This window comes from Chiloscyllium punctatum, chromosome 9 (genome assembly GCF_047496795.1).
Source record: "Chiloscyllium punctatum isolate Juve2018m chromosome 9, sChiPun1.3, whole genome shotgun sequence".
In the NCBI taxonomy this organism is placed as follows: domain Eukaryota; kingdom Metazoa; phylum Chordata; class Chondrichthyes; order Orectolobiformes; family Hemiscylliidae; genus Chiloscyllium; species Chiloscyllium punctatum.
The window spans coordinates 29068702-29090355 of NC_092747.1; the positions used below are offsets into that span (position 1 = coordinate 29068702).

Below are 21654 nucleotides of genomic sequence, written 5' to 3' on the forward strand. Positions count from 1 at the left end.
GCAGATTTCTGTTCATTAGTATGTAAATTCCAGAACTACTTTTAAGTCAAATTCTTGAGGTAACTTGAGGTTTTATTTAAAAAAAAAGGTGACGCATCTGCTCAGACAATGCATTATAGATGTGAGGTTAGAGTCTTTCTGTATCCCAATCTTGAGTTAGACTGATTCTATTTCCAGAGTAGGAATTCTTGAAATATTGCATGAATTGACTGCCTGCAGACTTTGTGCTTTTTGAGCAAAATAGAATGTATCTGCAAATACAAATTCACCCCAAAGACTTTTATGTGTGTGTATGTGAATGTGAGTGCGGCTGAGGGAGTATGTGTTTGTGTGTGTGCAAGCTTGGTAAAGTGTGAGTGAGAGTATAAGCCTGTGAGAAGGTGTGGGTATGAGTGTTTGGGGGTGTATGTGTGTGCATATGAGAGAGAGCGGGACTGAGAGTATGAGTGTATAGTGTGGTGGGGTCACCTGTAGTGTGACATGAATCCACGGTCCCGGTTGAAGCCATCCTCATGGGTTCCATACCTGGCTTATCAGCCTCTGCTTGGTCACTCTGTGTTATTGTGTATCCCGATGTCCACCTTGGAGGACGGTCACCTGAAGATCCAAGGCCGAATGTCCCTGACCACTGAAGTGTTCTCTGACTGGGTGGGAACATCCCTGTCTGGAGATTGTTGCATGGTGTCCATTCATCTGTTGCCATAGCATCTGCTTGGTCTCGCCAATATACCATACTTCGGGCATCCTTACCTGCAGCATATGAGATGGACAATATTGGCTAAGTCACATGAATACCTATCGCATACATAGTGGGTGATGTTCCCATGTGTAATGGTATCTGTGTTAACACTCTGACGTGTCTTGCCATGGTAAGCATAACAGGGTTGTTCAGTGTTGTGGTCCATGTTGTCCTGAAGGCTGTGCAGTTTGCTGTGAACAGTGGTCTGTTTAAGGTTTGGCGGTTATTTAAAGGCCAGAAGTAGAGGTGTAGGGAAGGTCTTGGCAAGGTGCTCATCCTCGTCGATAATGTGTGGCAGGCTGCAAAGAACATGGCTTGGATTCTCTGCTCCCAGGAAGTACTGGACAACAAAGGGTACCCTTCTGAGGAGGTCATTACAGTTTCTTGCTGTGGCACTTCGGAACTGGCAGTCAATGAGTTGAGCATCGTACACTGTTCTTATGAGGGCAAACTTGAGCACCTTCAAATGTCTGTTGCATTCCTCCTCATCTGAACAGATCTCGTGTATGCATAGGGCTGGTCCGTAGGGGATGGCTTTTTTTAACATGTTTAGGGTGGAAGCTAGAGAAGTGCAGCATCATGCGGTTATCCATGGGTTTGCGGTAGAGTGAGGTAATGAGGTGCCCGTCCTTGATGGAGATGCGTGTGTCCAAGAATGTGAGACATACTAAAGAGTAAGTCTGATGGTGGGATGAAACTTGTTGATGTCACTGTGTTGTTGTTTCAGTGACTCCTTGCCATGGGTCCGGAGGAAGAAAATGGCGTCTTTATATCTGGTACATAGTGTTGGTTGGAGGTTCTGTGGAGCAAAGAAGACTTGTCTGATCTTGTGCATAAAAATGTTGGCATAATTGGGGTGCAAATTTGGTCCCCGTGGCTGTTCCATGTGCCTGGATGAAGAACTGGTTGTCAAAGATGAAAAAGTTGTGGTTGAGGATGAAGCAGATGAGTTGTAGGATGGTGCTCGGAGATTAGCAGTTGTTGGTATTGAGTATTGAGGTTGTTGCAGCGATGCCATCATAGTGGGGGATGCTGGTGTAGAGTGCAGAAACATACATTGTGATGGGGAATGTTCCTGGTTCAGCTGGTCTGTGGGTGCTGAATTTCTGTAAGAAATCTGTAGTGTCGCGATGGAAGCTGGGGGTCCCCTGTACAATGGGTTTCAAGATGCCCTTGACATAGCCAGGGAGGTTCTGACACAGAGTCCCATTGCCTGATATGATGGAACACCCAAATGTATTGGCTTTGTGTATCTGTGGAAGGTAGTAGAACTCCCCTTTGCAATAAGTATGTGGGATGAGTGTGTGTAGGGAACTCCTGAAGGACTGACTCAAAAATCTTGATCAATGTGTCTAGTTTGCAGGTGTGTTTTTTGGTTGGATCGGCCAGTAGTTGCCTGTAGTGTTCCTGGTTGTGCAATTGTCAGTACCCTTCCTTGCAGTAATCTGTTCTATTCCAAATGACAATGGCTCCTCCTTTATCTGCTGGTTTGATAACAGTATTGCAATTAGGTGATATTTTGCTCTAGCTTGTGGGTGCGGTGATGAAAGTGGCATTTACACATTTTCTGACCACTTAAGTGCACATGTTGAGCCCAGGGCTCCACTTCAGATCTCTCTGATAGCTGTTTCGGTTTGTCGGTTGGTTCATTGGGATCGCTGTTGACATAGAGTCACAGAGTCATCAAGATGTACAGCAGGAAACGGACCCTTCAGTCCAACCCGTCCATGCCGACCAGATATCCCAACCCAATCTAGTCCCACCTGCCCGCACCTGGCCCACATCCCTCCAAACCCTTCTTATTCATATACCCATCCAAATGCCTCTTAAATATTGCAAGTGTACCAGCCTCCACCACTTCCACAGGCAGCTCATTCCATACACGTACCACTCTCTGCATGAAAAAATTGCCCCTTAGGTCTCTCTTTTTATATCTTACCCCTCTCGCCCTAAACCTATGCCCTCTCGTTCTGGACTCCCTGACCCCAGGGAAAAGACTTTGTCTATTTATCCTATTCATGCCCCTCATAATTTTGTAAACCTCTATAAGATCACCCCTCAGCCTCCAACGCTCCAGGGAAAACAGCCCCAGCCTGTTCAGCCTCTCCCTATAGCTGAAATCCTCCAACCCTGGCAACATACTTGTAAATCTTTTCTGAACCCTTTCAAGTTTCGCAACATCTTTCCAATAGGAAGGAGACCAGAATTGCACACAATATTCCAACAGTGGCCTAACCAATGTCCCGTACAGCCGCAACATGACCTCCCAACTCCTGTACTCAATACTCTGACCGATAAAGGAAAGCATACCAAATGCCGCCTTCACTATCCTATCTACCTGTGACTCTACTTTCAAGGAGCTATGAACCTGCACTCCAAGGTTTCTTTGTTCAGCAACACTCCCTAGCACCTTACCATTAAGTGTATAAATGTAGCACCTCGCACTTATCTGAATTAAACTCCATCTGCCACTTCTCAGTCCAATGGCCCATCTGGTCCAGATCCTGTTGTAATCTGAGGTAACCCTCTTCGCTGTCCACTACACCTCCAATTTTGGTGTCATCTGCAAACTTACTAACTGTACCTCTTATGCTCGCATCTAATTCATTTATGTAAATGACAAAAAGTAGAAGATCTAGCACAGATCCTTGTGGCCCTCCACTGGTCCCAGTCCTACAGTCTGAAAAGCAACCCTCCACCACCAGCCTCTTTCTTCTACCTTTTGAGCCAGTTCTGTATCCAAATGGCTAGTTCTCCCTGTATTCCATGAGATCTAACCTTGCTAATCAGTCTCCCATGGGGAACTTTGTCGAACACTTTACTGAAGTCCATACAGATCACATCTACTGCTCTGCCCTCATCAATCCTCTTTGTTACTTCTTCAAAAACCTCAATCACGTTTGTGAGATATGATTTCCCATGCACAAAACCATGTTGACTATCTCTAATCAGTCCTTGCCTTTCCAAATAGATGTACATCCTGTCCCTCAGGATTCCCTCCAACAACTTGCCCACCACCGAGGTCAGGCTCACCGGTCTATAGTTCCCTGGCTTGTCTTCACTGCCCTTCTTAAACAGTGGCACCACGTTTGCCAACCTCCAGTCTTCTGGCAGCTTACTTGTGACTATCGATGATACAAATATCTCAGCAAGAGGTCCAACAATCACTTCTCTGGCTTCCCACAGAGTTCTCGGGTACAGCTGATCAGGTCCTGGGGATTTATCCACCTTTAACCATTTCAAGACATCCAGCACTTCCTCCTCTGTAATCTGGACATTTTGCAAGATGTCACCATCTATTTCCCTACAGTCTATACCTTCCATATCCTATTCCACAGTAAAAACTGATGCAAAATATTCATTTAGTATCTTTTCCATTTTCTGAGGCTCCACACAAAAGAGCCTCGCTGATCTTTGAGGGGCCCTATTCTCTCCCTGGTTACCCTACTCTCTCCCTGGTTACCCTTTTGTCCTTAATGTATTTGTAAAAACCCTTTGGATTCTTCTTCATTCTATTTACCAAAGCTATCTCATGTCCCCGTTTTGCCCTCCTGATTTTCCCTTAAGTATACTCCTACTTCTTTTATACTATTCTAAAGATTCACTCGATCTATCCTATCTATACCTGACATATGCTTCCTTTTTTTTAACCAAATCCTCAATTTCCTTAGTCATCCAGTGTTCCCTATACTCACCAGCCTTTCCTTTCACCCTGACAGGAATATACTTTCTCTGGATTCTTGTTATCTCATTTCTGAAGGCTTCCCATTTTCCAGCCGTCCGTTTACCTGCAAACATCTGCCTCCAATCAGCTTTTGAAAGTTCTTGCCTCATACCGTCAAAAGTGGCCTTTCTCCAATTTAGAACTTCAACTTTTAGATCTGGTCTATCCTTTTCCATCACTATTTTAAAATGAATAGAATTGTAGTCGCTGGCCCCAAAGTGCTCCCCCACTGACACCTCAGTCACCTGCCCTGCCTTATTTCCCAAGAGTAGGTCATGTTTTGCACCTTCTCTCGTAGGTAAATCCACATACTGAATCAGAAAATTGTCTTGTACACACTTAATAAATTCCTCTCCATCTAAACCTTTAACACTATGGCAGTCCCAGTCTATGTTTGGAAAGTTAAAATCCCCTACCATAGCTACCCTATTATTCTTACAGATAGCTGAAATCTCCTTACAAGTTTATTTCTCAATTTCCCTCTGACTATTGGGGGGGGGGGGGGGGGGGGGGGTCTATAATACAATCCCAATAAGGTGATCATCCCTTTCTTTTTTCTCAATTCCACCCAAATAACTTCTTTGGATGTAGGATGTATTTCCGGGAATATCCTCCCTCAGCACAGCTGTAATGCTATCCCTTATCAAAAATGCCACTCCTCCTCCTCTCTTGCCTCCCTTTCTATCCTTCCTGTAGCATTTGTATCCTGGAACATTTAACCTGCCAGACGTGCCCATCCCTGAGCCATGTTTCTGTAATTGCTATGATATCCCAGTCCCATGTTCCTAACCATGCCCTGAGTTCATCTGCCTTCCCTGTTTGGCCCCTTGCATTGAAATAAATGCAGTTTAATTTATTAATCCTATCTTGTCTCTGCCTGCCCTGACTGTTTGACTCACTTCTGTTCTCAACTGTACCAGTCTCAGATTGATCTCTTTCCTCACTATCTCCCTGGTCCCACCCCCCCCCCCACTTTACTAGTTTAAATCCTCCCGAGCAGTTCTCGCAAATCTGCCTGCCAGCATATTGGTCCCCTTCCAATTTAGGTTAATTAATAGTTATGGCTTGTATTTTAAGTTTAATCAAGAAACTTATCTCCAAAAACTTATAATCAAGAAATACCCCACTGTACTCACTACTGCAGCTTTTCTATTGGACAGATTTGAAACAATGATTAACTTATCTGATTCTGTGTTGTGAACTTCGCCAAACAGGTTCCTCCAAGATTAGTTGTGAAATCCACTGTTTGTTAATTTTCCCAGACGCACTCCGATGTCCAGCGATACATGAATTCAAAAACAGCAAAGGCAGTTCTCTCTCTCACTCTTTTTTTCTTCTTTCTTTCTCTCTTTCTCTCTCTTTCTTTCTCTCTCTCTCTCTCTCTCTCTCCCATGCACTGTCCTCACCATGTGCTTCCTTTGTCTGTTCTTCTCCCTTTTAAAAGTGCTGCTCTTTTGACTTTTTTTCCCAAAGTTACAAAACAATGCAACAGCATATAAAACATTAATTGCTGCTCCTGGAATTCAAGGAAATCACCACCAGCACCTAAAATACCTCAAAAAAAGGAGCAGCTGTTACAACCAGAAATTTTTCCCGTCCTCCATCTTGGATTACCCAGAATCCAGTTTCATCCTGGAAGGAGTCCTAGTGTCCCATTCATATGATGAATTCCTCCTTGTCTGCCGCAAGAACAATGTGGTCCATTTTGGTGGTGGGGCAGAAACTGAGCCCTCGGCTGAGAACTTCAATCTCTTCTGGTTGAAGGGTATGGTCCGATAAGTTGACGATCAATTTCCCTGTGGTGATAACGTTTTCAACTGTGGTGCTGAGGTTGGGTGGCGGCAGGGGTTGGGGGGATGCTTGGCTACTGCTCATGGTGATGCCAAGTTTCCACAATTTTCTTTTCTTGATGTGCATGTGCATTGTATAGTTCTGTTGCCTTGTCTGCTTGACAGTGTCGTGTAACTGTACTGCTGTATTTTGGGTGCAAGCTGTGTATGTGGACTCTATCTTGATTTAAAGGTTATGGTGCCTGCTGTGCAGTTGGTGCACAAGATGTTTGAGGAGTTTGCGAAAGGTGTGGCGGCAAAGTCTCTCAGCATAGTCTGTGTTGTTGGTCAACTTGAGTAGATTTATGATCCATAATCCTTTTAGGATCTTCCCTCTTGTCTTGTATTTCTGCAGAAACTTGATGTCTGTGTTGATATGTGCAATCTTCTTGGAGATCCTCTCCACTTTGAGATAGTGGTGGCCAAGATGTGGAAGAACCAACATTGTGGCCAAGCAGAGGCTGATAGCCAAGTTTGGAACTCATGAGGATGGCCTCAATCAGGATCTTGAGTTCATGTCACTCTACAGGTGACCCCACTACACTATACATTCTCTCTTATACACACACTCTTACATGCACACACACACACAACCCCGTCCACACTCTGTCATGTGCATTGACACGCACGCACTCGCACTCTCTCATGCACTCATGCACGCACAGTCTATGGGGTGAATTTGTATTTGCAGATATGTTCTACTCTGCTCAAAAAGCACATAATCTGCAGGCAGTCAATCCATGTAATATTTTATAAATTCCTACTTTGGAAGTAGAACCAGTCTGACTGAAGATTGGGATACAGACAGACTCTAACCTTCACATCTTTAATGCATTGTCTGAGCTGAGATGTTACTTTTCTTTACAAAACCTTAAGTTATCGCGCGAATGTGACGTAAAAGAAGTTCTGGGATTTGCACATTAATGAACTGAAACCTGCAACCCATTCTAAAAGATGAAGGACAACAGCAATCTAGGTTTTTTCAATATATCATTTCAATTACATGACACTGTAATCTTTTGCTATAAATTCTTTGTCTTATGATCCCGTTCCACAGCTACCTGATGAAGGAGCAGTGCTTCGAAAACTAGTGCTTCCAGATAAACCAGTTGGACTATAACCTGGTGTTGTGTGATTTTTAACTTTGTACACCCCAGTCCAACACTGGAATCTCCATATCATGACTACTAATGAGGAGAGGTTGTGCAGAATGTGCCTGTATTCATTGCATTAGGAGAATGAGAAGAGACCTCTATTAAAACATAAAATTCTTAGCAACTATCCTGTCAAGTTCCCTGAGAGGTTGTCTCCCCTTGTGGGTGAGCCTAGGACCAGAGTGCATAATCAGAGTATGGGGTCACCCTTAAGACAGATATGAGGATGATTTTTTTTTCTGAGGGCAGTAAAGACTGTCGAGTCTGGGCCATTAAGTATATTCAAGACTGAGATACACCAGCACAGTAGTTCAGTGATTAGCACTGCTGCCTCACAGCGCCAGAGACCCAGGTTCAATTCCAGTCTCGTGCAACTGTCTCGGTGGAGTTTGCACATTCTCCCCATATCTGCCTGGGTTTCTTTGGGGGGTGCTGTATTTTCCAGAGGTATGCAGGGTAAATGAATTGGCTATGCTAAATTGCCCCCTAGCATGTTGGGATGTGTAGGCTGGGTGAGTTAGCCATGGTAAATGTGGGACTACAGGGATAGGTTGGGGGGCTAGGTCCCGGTAGGATGGTGTTTGGAAGGTTCATGTGGCTTCACTGGGCTGAAAGGCCACTTTCCACACTATAGATATTCTATTTTACAACAAATTTGTAATCAGAAAAAAGGAGTTGAGGATTATCAGATCAGCCAATATCTCACTGAATGTCAGAGCAGACTCAGTGGGCTGAATGGTCTACCTCTCATGGTTTTCTGGCTTAAAATTCAATGGGATCATCAACAAATTCAGGCCAACAGGATTTATGTATCACGTACTGAGGTCACAGTTCACAGTCTCTCGTACTTGTTCAAACACTGGTTTGAAAAAAAAGTGTCGTACTTTAAAAAAAACCCGTTATACCCTGTTAGTTTTTACAGATTACTGTATTTCAGTCAGCCTGTCCAGACAGGTTGTGACACATCTGTGGGGCAGATGGGACTTGAACCCATACCTACTGGCTCAGAAGCAGGGATACAACCGGCCTGTCTTATTTTTGATATGCTTGGAGTAGAGCCAAAGATTTCTTCAATTCTGCCAATCTAATGAGAAAGCATCGTCCTCTAATTTGCCAAACATTTTGCCTGTTTGCAGAAAGTTGACCTCAAGATTTCAAAAGACATAAGGCTTTAGAAAAATTCCGAGTTGGTGACAAGGAAATAGTTTTATTGTTGTATAATGGTTCTTTGTTATTTCCTACCATTCACTGAGAATCGTGCAATACCTACTAGTATTATGAAAAATAATATTGTCTAATCAAAAAGACCTATGTCGAAATAGTTTAAAAACAAGAGACACTTTGAAGCATTTTGTCAAGAGAAAAATGTTGACAGGCATGGTTTTTGCATTAAAATATTGTTAAACAATGCTTAAATTTTGACAGGAACAAGGTGGAATGATGGCGCTGACGGAGGTTTATTGCTTGACAAATCGAGCTCGAGGGATGGAGGTAATGGTGAACAGTTGATAACTTTCTAATGTTCTAAGATCAAATTAAACTTCTCAGTGTAAAGGGAACAGATTAAAACTGATTTTAGCATGAGTATTAATATTCACAGTAAATTGATTGCAGACCTTCGGTCCTTCTGGGGCTGTTTTAAGTGCATTTATGGGCCTGAAGTGTGGCAAATGACTGGAGAGAGAGAGAGAAAGAATAAAGGTTTCAGGTCAATGGCTTTTTGTCAGAACTGGTTAAATATGCAATAGGTATTAGGTAAGTACAGAGGCAGGGAAAATGCGAAAGACAAAAGAAGAGGTCTAAGATAGGATGGAAGTCAGGACAGCAAATATGAGTAAGGATGTGAAAAGCAATGAAGTGGACAAGGTAAGAACGAAGCAGAACTCCCTTTGGAAGGAAGAGCAGTGTGCATTTCTTGAAGATAAATGGCAATGAATTCAACACCAATAGAAAGCAAATCACTGGTAATCTGAAAACAAGAAAGACGTTGTGCTCAACAGGAATCTGTTTATCTACTTTAAATTCCTCATTTACTCTCTTAGCATCGACCCAATTGCACTGCTTACTGTTTGTTTTTATGCTTTTTAAAAAAAATTCTGTTGAAAGTCATCAACTTGAATCATTAGCTTTGTTCATCTATTTGCAGATGCTGCCTGATCTGCTGAGTAGTTCTAGCACTGTTTGTATTTCAGACTTCCAGCAATTTCAGTATTTTGCTTTTGCTTCAGTGAGGACTGGTATTAAGAGGGATATTCTAATCTGATGATTTGATGGCAGACATAGTTTCATTTCTCTACACTACTCTTGTACTTGGTCAGCTGACAGTGTGTTTAAATTGTAAAAGACATCGTGTGGAACTTCCACCATCTGGAGGAAGTCGGTGTAGGTTTGTACTGTACTTGGTTAATTAAATAGGAAAACTGTTCGAACCAGGAATATAAAGTGCCAATTTAAATTATTCAAACATCAGTGACTATTTTCTGAGTTCAAAATTTGCACTTATTTTGTGTTTTGATTTTTCTGTCTACCTCAAAGAAAATGAAATGCAGAGGTGTTTATTATCCTTTTTTTAAATCAGTCTTCACTATTTGTAGTAATTAATTTACAGAAAAACTTTTCTTTTCTAACAGCTTCTCTCACCGGAAGATTTAGTGAATGCTTGCAAAATGTTTGAGGCCCTGAATCTACCAATGAGGTGAGTAGGCAAACAAGATTTATCTTAGCTCACCATGTTATAATGTTGTTTGGAGGAATATATGGTTTCTAATTTTATAACAAGTTTTCTGATTCTTGCAATGGACGTCAAATTGAGTGAACATGATTTCTCACATACATATTTTGCATACTGTTTTCTGTCACAGCTCCTGCATAAAGTATTATTTTGAAATAGGGACTGCTTTTTGAACAGTGGAATTCACTAGGGACACTTTTATAAATCTATTGGAAAGTGATTGAAACAACATAAGCATTCTGTTCTTGTACTGTAGATCATTGTAATAATTTCACACTGCTGAAAAATGAAAATTATTGGCAGCAAATACTTTTAAATCTTGTGGGGATTGAAAAAGGTAATGGCAGAAATGCCACAATTAGGAGCAGACCATGGTTGAGGAAACATTGGGATAGAAAATGTCCTCATCAGACCAGGTGCGACAGAGTAGCGTTCTCACAGGTGGTGGGTTGAGGAAAAAGTATTATCGAGGAACTTGGTAGGTTAATACATATTTCTTGACAGCCTATTCCCGGAAATGGAGGTAGGTTGAAAAAGGAACGTTGGAAATTGATGGTAATGTCAAGGGAGGGGTGGAAACTGGGAACAAAGTTTGGTGCTATTCTCTGATTTGGGATAAGAACAAGAAGCAGTAACAACAATGCAGTCATCATCAGTTTCAAAGTCGAAGGGATGATGGGGTTTGTTGCAAATGGGGTAAAGTGATGGTGGATTGCAGATGGAAGCAGAATGAAAAAGATGTTCTTACTTCTACTCGCTATACAAAAACTCTATCTGGATGTTTGTTAAAATAAGTTTTGTAATAGAATAGTTTGTTGACACTGGTGAGTCTTGCACAGCTTGAGTGAGGGCTCATGGAAGCAAACATTCACAGACTCCTAAGGAGGAACAAAATGGTCAATGGGTTGGTAATGAATAGTTGGTATGGTAAGTAGCTGTAGAGTTTATTTATTTTTACGAATTATATGGCAAACATCGTGATTTGTAATCATTTCTAAATGCAAAAGTATGTTTCAGTTAATAGAGTTAATTTTATTTTTCCTGCAGATTACGTATCTTTGATAGTGGAGTGATGGTAGTTCAGCTACAGTCGCACAGTGAGGATGAAATGATTGCTTCAGCTGTGGAGACAGTAAGAAATTTTCCTTTTAACGATCAACAAAGTAATATTTGAATAGTCTCGGTAATTAACTACAAGGTAACTGGGCAGTAATCTGTTGAGAAATGAACAATTGCATGAAACCAAACTAATTACATGAATTGTGCCATATAATAAAAGAACACAGAACATTACAGCACAGAAACAGCCCTCCAAGCACACACCCTCACATCTTGCCCTTCCATACTAAAGCTTTCTTCACTTACAGGAACCGTATCCCTCTATTCCCTTCCTATTCATGTATTTGTTGGTGCTTCTTGAATACTGCTATTGTGTTTGCTACCACCACCTCCTCTGGAAATGTGTTCCAGGTCCTTTGTGTGAAAAAGTTGCCTCGCTCATCTCTTTTAAACTAACCGCCCCCCACCAAATCTTATGCTGTGTCGCCTAGTAATTGACTCCTCCACCCTGGGAGAAAGGCTCGTACTTTCCACTCTTCCAATGCCATTTGCAATCTTATAAACTTCTATCAGGCTTCTCCTCAACTTCCTGTGTTCCAGTGCAAACAAACCCAGTCTATCCAACCCTTCTTCATAGCTAAACTCCCCCATACCAAGCAACATCCTGGTAAATCTTTTCTGTATCCTCTCCAAAGCATTCTCAACCTTCTGGTAGTGTGGTGATCAGAATTGTACACAAAATTCCAAGTATGGCCTAACTAAACTTCTGTAAAATTGCAGCATAACTTGTCTATCCTTATACTCAATACCCCTACCAATGAAAGCAAGCATGCTATAGGCCTTTTTTAACTACCTTATCTACCCACGCTGCCATCTTCAGTGATCTGTGGACCTGAACACCCAGATCCCTCTGCATATCAACACTCCTAAGGATTGCGCCATTCATTGTATAATTTCCACTGTATTTGACCTTTCAAAATGCATCACCTCATATTTGTCCGGATTAAACTCTGTGTGCCATTTTTTCTGCCCGTGCCTCCAACTGATCTATACCATGTTGTATCAGCTGACAACTCCACCAATCTTTGTATCATCTGCAAACTTACTAATTAGACCAGCTATGTTTTCCTCAAATCATTTATGTAGATTATGATCAACAGATCCCAGCACTGATCTCTGTGGAACGCCATTAGTCACAGCCCTCCATTCAGAAAAGAATCCTTCTACCCCTCCCTATATTAATCACAGTAATGTCACTAAAATGCATGAGAGATAGTGTTGGTCTGAACCTATATGCAGGGCTTTAAGCGTTTGCCTCAGATGGTATTTTAAAAATTGGCAATAATTCGGTTTGCTGTACATTTGGACACAGGGTACAATATTGAGTTCTACTGACGGCAATGGAGCTGAATACTGGATGTTGAGTATATGATACGGGCATGTACTCCCATTATCTAAGCCAAATTTCTATCTGCCAAAAATTTATAGAGCACCAGGTTTTTAAAGTGTATTTCTTCATGTTATAAGCCTTCTATGCTACATGTCTGACCCTACCTTGAAAGGTGAGCATGCAAAATTGCACAAGATCAGTTGCGCCCCGCCCCCCCCCCGAGAAGTAACAGGTAAAATGTGAAGGTAACATGTTATTTACAGTTGCTCCTTTCTAGTGGAAATGTTTGTTTTTGTGTATGTTCTCCCCTGACATGGTCAATACTGGAAACTTTGACCATGAGCTATTGGAGCAGATGTAAGCTATTCGGCCCATTGAGCGCGCTCTGCTTACCAGTCAGATCGTGTCTCCCTGATAATTCTCAACCTCACTTCATTTCCCCATAATCCTTGATTCCCTTACTGTTAATCTCAACCTTGAATAACTTAACAATGCAGTCTAGACAACCCACTGAGGTAGAGTTCCACAGATTCATTACCTTCTGAGAGAAAATGTGTTCAATGGCTGACATCTTACTCTTAAAGTAATGGCATCTGGTTCTAGGTGCTTCCACAGAAGGAAACAGTCTCTCCACATTTACCCTCTCAAGTTCCCTAAGATTCTTTTATATTTCAGTAAGGTCTCCTCTCATTCTCCTAAATTAAGGAATTCATAGAATCATTGAATCACTACGGTGTGGAAACAGGCCCTTCAGCTCAACAAGTTCACACTGACCCTCTGAAGAGTAACTCACCCAGACCCATTCCCGTATCCTATATCTGCCCATGACTGATGCACCTAACCTATACATCCCTGAACACTATGGGTAATTTAGCATGGCCAGTTCACCTAACCTGTACATCTTTGAATTGTGGGGAGAATGTGCAAACTCCAAACAGACAGTCGCCCAAGGCTGGAATCAAACCCGGATCCCTGGCGCCATGAGGCAGCAACGCTAACCACTGAGTCACCGTGCCCGAGCTACTCAGTCTGACCTTAGTACACAATCCCTCCATAGCTGGGATGAATCTAGTGAAACTTCCCTGGACTGCCTCCAATGCCAGTATATCTTTCTGGAGATAAGGGGACGAGAATTGTTCACAGTGTTCATCTGTGGTCTGACCAGTGCCTCTTATAGTTTAAGTAAAACCAACATTCCATTTACCTTGCCTATGAGGTAAAAACAATGACTGCAGATGCTGAAAACCAGATTCTGGATTAGTGGTGCTGGAAGAGCACAGCAATTCAGGCAGCATCCAAGGAGCTTCGAAATCGACGTTTCGGGCAAAAGCCCTTCATCAGGAATAAAGGCAGTGAGCCTGAAGCGTGGAGAGATAAGCTAGAGATAAGCTACCTTGTCTATGGCCTGCTGAACTTGGATGTCAGCTTTTTGTGCATCACCTTTTGACCTCCAAATCTCTCTGACCTATAGCTTTCTGCAGTCTTTCTCCCTTTAAACAATATTTAGCTCTTCTATTCTTCATACCAAAGTGCATAACTCGGGGTAGTGCTAGTGTAAGGTTCAGCGAGAAGAAGGTGTTCATAGATTGTGTTCATGAGAATTCCTTGTAGCAGTACATGTCCAGTACGAGTCACTAGACCTGAATTTTGGGTACGAGGTGGTCCAAGTAGATAAAGTGTCATTGGGGGAATATCTGGAGGATAGTCATATAAAATAAAACAAAGACCTGGGGACTCTGAAGGTCTGAAACAAAAACAGAAATTGTTGGAGACATTCAGCAGGTCCGGTGGCATCTGTGGAGAGAAAGCAGAGTCAACGTTTCAAGTCCAGTGACTCTTATTCAGATTGAGGGGACAATGATCATTGTGCCATAAGGTTTAGGATGATGGTGATAAATGACATTAATCAATCCAAGATAAGAATAATCAACTGGCAAACAGCCAATTTCAATGGCACTAGAACAGATATGAATCAAACGGATTGAAACCAAAGGTGACAGGAAAAGCAGTGGCTAAATAATAAAGGTAGCACCTTCTATATTCAGCTTGGTTCTCAATTGTGTTTACAACCTGGCAGCTGTCATAAGTGCACTTTTTCTTCTTTAGCTTAATATTTATTCTTATCAGTTTGGGTGGAAATCAAGAATAGGAAGGGAAAAAAGTTACAGGTGAAAGTTGCCTATCGGCCCCCAAAGAGTTGTCTTTCTGTAGGACAGAGTATAGATGGTAGAATAATGGTGGCATGTAAGAAGGGCAGGGCAGCTATCATGTGTGATTTCTATATGTGCATTTTGACTGGACAAATCAAATTGGCAAAGGTAAAATGCAAGACAGTTTTGTAGAGTGCAGCAAGGACCGTTTCTTAGAGCAATACATTGCGGAACCTACATAAGAACAGACTATTTTAGATCTACTAATGTGTAGTTAGGTATATTTAATACGATCTCGTTAAGAATCATCTAGATGATTACAAAATTAGAAATTCACCTTGAGGAAGAGCAACTTGGGTCCTAACCTATGTCTTCAGCTTAAGTAGAGGCAATTACAGAAGTATAAAGAGTTGTCTAAACCAGGCTGGGAAAATAAACTGAGGGGTATGTCAGTGGATGAGGATTGGCAGATATTTAAGTAGGTACTTCATAACGCTCAGCAAAAAAATTATTCGGATCAAAAAAAAGGAGGATGAGCTACCTGTGGTGTCCAAAAGTGGTCAAGGAGAATATCCAGTCAAAAACTAAGGCATAGAAAGCAGCAAAAACTAGTGGGATGCCAGCGGACTCTGAATTTTTTTTCAAAAACAGCAGCAGATGAGAAAAATACTAATAGAGAGAAACTTTATTATGAAAATAAATTGGCAAGCAATATATAAATAAGCAGCAAGAGCTTTTACAGATACATAAAAACAGTGTAGATAAAGAAAGTGGATGTTTGGAGAACATAACTGGGAATTGATGATGGGGTGCAAGAAAATGGTAGATAATTTAAACCAATAATTACATCAGCTCTTAAGGTAGAGGACACTAAATATCCCAAAGGTAACATCAGCAGGGAGGAAAGGTCTAATAGAAGTCTCTATCACAAAGGACAAAGTATTTGACAAACTAATGGGACTGAAGGAGAACAGGGTTGCTAGGGCTGATGGCATGCAGGACGTGGTTGCAGAGACAGAGGGTGGAAATATTTCAGAACTTTGTGGATTCTGGGAGGGCTTCCAGTGGGTTGGTGAACTGCTAATGAGATACCACTGTTCAAGAAGGGAGGTGACAGAAAGCAAGAAATTAAATATCAGTTAGCTTACTGTCTGAAATTGAGAAATATGCTAGTGTCCATTTTTAAGGGAAGATTGTGGGGATTCAGAAAAGCTTAACTCTGTCAAACAGAGGCAATATAGTTTTGTGCCAGGATAATCATATTTGGCAAATTTACTGGAGTTCTTTGATAATAAAACATGCAGAGCTGATAAAGGGGATCCAGTAGTGTAATGTGTTTGGATTTCCTCAATACATTCGATAAGATGCCATTAAAAGCTTATTGCACAAGATTGGAGCTTATGGTCTTGGGGATAATTTAATAGCGTAGATTGGCAATTGGTTAATACAAAAGATGGAGTCAAGATTATGTATCATTCTTAGGTTGGAAATGTATAACTTGTGGAGTGTCACAAGGATCAATCTTAGGGTCTCAATTGTTTACTATTTATATCAATGACTTGGAGGAAATGGCAGTGCGTAATGTATCCAGATTTACTGATGATACAAAGCAGATGGGAGAGCATGTTATGCTAAGGACATATGAAGAATCTGCAAGGGGATATTATATAAGTTGAATGAGTGGGCAAATACTTGGTAGATGGAGATTAATGTAGGAAAGTGTGCGACCATGCACTTTGGTCGGAAGAATCAAAAGTTTGTCTATTATGTAAATAGAGATACACTCCAGAACAAAATGGCACAGAATAATCTAGTTGTTCTTGTGCATGAAGCACAAAAACCTACCATGCAGGTCCAGCAAGCAATTCAGAAGAGAAATGGAATTTGTAGCTTTTATTGCAAGGTGGGTGGGTGAACAAGGATTCCTGATGAAGGGCTCCTGCCCGAAACATCAATTTTCCTGCTCCTCGGATGTTGCCTGACCTGCTCTGCTTTTCCAGCACCACTCTAATCTTGACTTTGGAAACAAGGAAGTCTTGTTATAACAGTACAGGGATTGGTGAGGCTGCAGCTCTAGTACTTTGTACAGTTTTGGTCCCCATACTTATGAAGGGATGTACTGCAAAATGGGGACCATTCAAAGGAGAAGCATTGGGCTGATTCAAGGGGTGAAGGGATTGACTTATCAAGTACACTTAAACAGCTTATGCCTTTATACATTAAAGTGAGGAGAGAGCTTCCTAAAACATACAAAATTCTGAGCGGGCTTACAGATTAGATTATTGAGAAGATTATTCCATCAGTGGTAGAATCTCAAACTAAGGGATTTAATTAGAGAATAAAGGAACTATCATTTAAAATTGAGATGCAAAGGAATTTCTTCTCCCCAAGGAAGGCGAATGTCTGGAATTCTCTACCCCAGAGCCTTGTGGAGACAAGATATCTGAAAGCATTTAAAGAAGAGGTAGATAGATTTTTGACTGGGGAGTTGAGAGCTATGAGATGATCTGATAAAATGTTAAGACAAGCTGAAAGGGTGAAATGACCCACACCTGCATCTATTTCTCATGTTCGTATATTGAGAACTGTCTGTGCTGCACGCACAGCACGTTCACTAAACCACCAGAGTATAAGTTTTCAGGCTGTGTTTATACTACCCAGCCAGCGAGTTGTCTATCAAATCCATAGATATTTTTCTTTTCTTTCTGTACACAGGTATCAGAAAAAGGTTTTGTTAGTTCTGAAGAGTATGCTAAACTCGTGGGAATTTCCGTACTTCTGGCCAAAGAAAGGTAAGTAATTATGATAGAATCATACAATTGAGCATTTTACCAAGCATTATTACACACATTTATTGTTTTTTTCCACCCAGGCTGCTACTAGCAGAGAAGGTTGGCCACCTGTGTCGTGATGACTCTGTAGAAAGCTTGCGATTTTACCCAAATTTGTTTCTGACGCAAGACTGAAAATTCACCTGTGAAAATCTGTTTGCTTTCTTTGGAGCACAATGACTAAGTTGTGTGTGATGTATCACAGAATTACTGGATGACCATTAACTGCAGGATGTTGTGCATTAAAATTCAGGCTTCACAGCAAGTGTATGGTAGAAAGATTCCACCCATGATAATGAAAAGGAGATCAGAGCACCACTACACGAGTGTTCAGGGCTTAAGCAAAAGCCCTGGGCTGAACTATTTGAGTTGAATAGAATTTAATTATTTTGTCACATTGAACAACTGGATTACTTCTGGATTTAAACCTGATGAAAGCACACTAAAGGAACTGAATTAAAATCTGTAGTCTAAAATCTCCTCAACTTTGAATTCTTAGCTTGAGATATAATCATTTTTGTCAATGATGGTGTTATGATAATGGAACCTTTTTTCAGGTTCCAACAGTAACATGTGTCAAGGGTTGCTTCAATTTTATTATATCCAAAATCCACTGTGACAATATTTTTAGATATTTTTCAGTTCTCAATCATCACTAAAGTACTATTTTGCCTTCACTGTTTTCACATTTCTTTCAGATTTATATTTTGAGTTGTTTAATTCTGACTTGTTTAGTTTTGGTTTTCTCCATCTGTTTGTTGTTTTTTGCTCTTCATCTAGTGATGCATTTCCCTCTTAGTTGTGTTTTATTTTGCCGCTGCTTTCAATGTTGTACTTTTTAGAACATGTAATAAAGTGAAGGTCAAGAAACAGTCAGAAAAAAAAACCCACTGCGTTGGCAGAATCAATTGGAAGACTATGGGAGAAATGTTTCAGATATTCATAATCAAAGAAATGAAATGACACAAGACAAAAAGGAAATGCTATGCAGTAGTTAAGTCAAGCTAAAGCACTGGGGCCTGGGAGGGAATGGCGGAAGAAAGGGGAACAGATACAGAAATAAAATGTGGTCTGGATTCTGTCAAAGAGAGGTTTAGATACAGCAAAGGATCTGTTGAATTTCCAAAATCCTGTGTCAATGTCAATTAAAAACCATGTGTAATTTGGTTGTAGCTCTAGAACATGTGAATTAAGCATTCGATTTGGTAGGCTATGGATGTAAAAGATGGAATGACCACAAGAACAAAATATTCTTTGGTCAGTTTCCGATTGGTTAGTTATGATATCTCAATGACTCACTATCTAATTTGTAATTGTTTGGTGCCTCATTTGAAATTACTGGTTGCCTGATTAGGACGTTGTGGATTTGATATTGTTCCTGTACTATTTAACTAATGATTAGAAACAAAATTCAAAATGCCATATGGAGATGGGCCAGCAAGTTATTTGAGCCAAAGGCTAGACATGTGGGTGTGGCCAACTAAGGTGGGCTTCAAGAGGATCGGTACATAAAATTTATAAAATTGATAGCCCAATTAGAGTAGGATTACTACATCACGCATGATAGACTAAGACAGACATATTTAACTTGCAACCTTATGCTCACTTGTAATCCCACCTCCACCACTGAGAGCTTGCAATGAGTCCTCAAAACTCAGGAAATGCTGTTTTTTTTAATTGGATTTTTTTTCACTGTTTCAATTTTGTAGGCCTAAATATTTGGAAGATGTTTTATTTGTGAACTTGAGATATATCCTAATTAATGGGACATGGGTTTAAACCTTACAAGTAGCTGATGAGTTTCCCTGAAACATACTAAATCATCTTAGTTAAATTTGATTAACTCTACTTACTGAAGTAGGGTTATTTTATGAAAGTGTGCTATTAGCAGAGGGTCTTGCCTGCTTGCATGGCGGAAAGGAAATTAGGGGTTATGCTGTCCATGATTTTCCCAACCAAGTGAACAGTGACATTGGGAAATTTGTATGTGCTTCTCTCTGACTTTGCCACCATGTGCAGTATGAACTCAAATTTGAACCTGTTATATAAATGATATCCTCTTACACTCCCAGATTATTGTCTTGCATTATATTTATTGCAGAAAAACTGATGTTATGTGCAGCAATTTGGATGTATCTGTTTTAGTGATAAACATTTATTATGTTCTAGTGGGGGGGAGGGATGACTAAAATTGACAGAATAGTGATTGGGAGAGAGGGGAGGGATACCTTAGAAACATAAAATAAAAATGAACATTTACCTCCTTTTTCTTGTTTGCGTGTTAATTCTGCATTTTTAAAAATTCTTGTCTGGGGGAATTCCCAACTGAAGCATTAAAGATCAGAGCTCAAGTCCACCCAGAAAATTACATCAATAATCAAATAAAAACTGATACAATTACTCTGTACTCTAAGCATCTTTCACACTGGTACATGCCACCAAATGTGGAGATATAGGCAGCATTTATAAAAATCTTGCTTGCAGTTTTATTTTAAGTAATAGTCACAGATTAAAACTATTAAATCTACTTACATTGGTCCTTTCATAAGAAGCTAAGTTATTAAAGAATTAAAGAGAAGCAAAAATTTGCACAAGCAAAACAAATTGTCATTTTCAGTCTCTACAAAAAGTAGTTAATTTCTGTAACAAACCTGTGCAGTTTAAGCATTTGGGTTCGATAATGATGAAAGCAGTTCTCATCTGTGCACATTTGGTAGTGTCTACTTGTATTTTTCATTGAATTTCATGCTGCAATTATGTGCTAGGGAGTATAGTTGTTGGAGCTGTAATCTGTTTGAACAGATAATGAGTGCAAAGCTAGGAAAAACTGATTCAAAATGTATAAGCCTCAAGCGAGACTATCAAACCCCCTTCCACATACAAATTCATAGCGATGTAAACTCTGATTAAAAGTAATTTGTGTTGCTCTAATTAAATATTTTGGGGGAAAAAAACTGATTTAAATATGTTGTTAAGAACAGAAATTAAAAGTTCTCATGATAAGTCAAAACTTGACAAGAGGAGAGTAGACCAACTGATCCACAATTTGGTTCTGTCAAGGTATTGTGCAAGCATCATTTAACATCAGCCCAAGTCTTCTCCAGATCACTCTGTCTGAGAGGCAGGAAGTCAGTGGAAAGGTTCTCCAATCAATTTAAGAAAGGCCGACAGAAAAATCCCCATTCCCAAAGGTAAACAAATTCCAGGAGACTGCAATTTCTGATATTGCTTGCTCGACTTATCCTGCCAATTTCCTATAATTTGAAGAGATTCATCCAGCTTTCTTTTCAAGGCACATAGCACATGCTGCATATTCCACCAATCAATTTGAGATTTTTCTGACACTGTGAGAAGGGCTGCATGTTATCGTTTAAACTAATGTTTAAATGTTTCTTGTATTTACAATGAAGCCTTCCTACTCACTGTCTATGCTAAGTTAGTCGCCTTCCTGTACCGAAATGATTTTGTCTGCCATTTAGAGATTACAAACTTATCATCTTAGGTCAGAATGTCAGCCCACTGAAATTTAATACTTTTGTGCAAGTTGCCAGCTTACAACAGGTGGATTTGTTTTTTTTCAAATATTTATATATATGGACTTGCATTTACCATTTTGGCTGAAGTTCATTGTTTGCACTTCCATGCCTCTGAATTTGAAGTTCCATTCTGGAGACTTGCATGCAAAGTCTTGGTACCATTCCAGTGCAGTATTGAGGGCGTGCTGCACTGTAAATGTTTTTGTGTTACAGATTAGACTGTCTCCCTCAGGTGGACTACATTGACCAAAGTACAGTTGTTTGCCCTGGTTTTCTCACCAACTGATAAGCATAACTATCTTCTAAACAGTTGACTTTAGTTCCATTCCCAACTATTGCAAGTTATGAATTTCAGATCGGCTGAATGACTAACCTCTGCTCTTACGTTTTAACTGAGTGCAAATTGGTTGCTGTGTTTCCAACATTAAAACAATGATTACAGTTCACAAAGTACTCAACTCGAAAGTAGTCTAGGATGTCCTGAGGCTGTGAAAAATGCTCAAGGAATATG

The 21654-nt window shown here is 40.5% G+C and overlaps 1 protein-coding gene across 2 annotated transcripts in view; it reads left to right on the plus strand.

Annotated features, from left to right (window-relative positions):
- Window positions 1-19970, plus strand: part of vps36 (vacuolar protein sorting 36 homolog) — a 58889-nt gene extending 38919 nt beyond the window's left edge. The window contains exons 10-14 of one of the 2 annotated variants that reach the window (XM_072577138.1): window positions 8872-8937; window positions 10077-10141; window positions 11225-11309; window positions 17492-17568; window positions 17649-19970. In XM_072577138.1, the coding sequence (XP_072433239.1) occupies window positions 8872-8937; window positions 10077-10141; window positions 11225-11309; window positions 17492-17568; window positions 17649-17742 (387 nt within the window). In that variant the 3' untranslated portion in view covers window positions 17743-19970. The remainder of the gene's footprint in view (window positions 1-8871; window positions 8938-10076; window positions 10142-11224; window positions 11310-17491; window positions 17569-17648) is intronic. The other variant, XM_072577139.1, reaches the window with a different exon arrangement.
- The last annotated feature ends 1684 nt before the right edge of the window (window positions 19971-21654 follow it).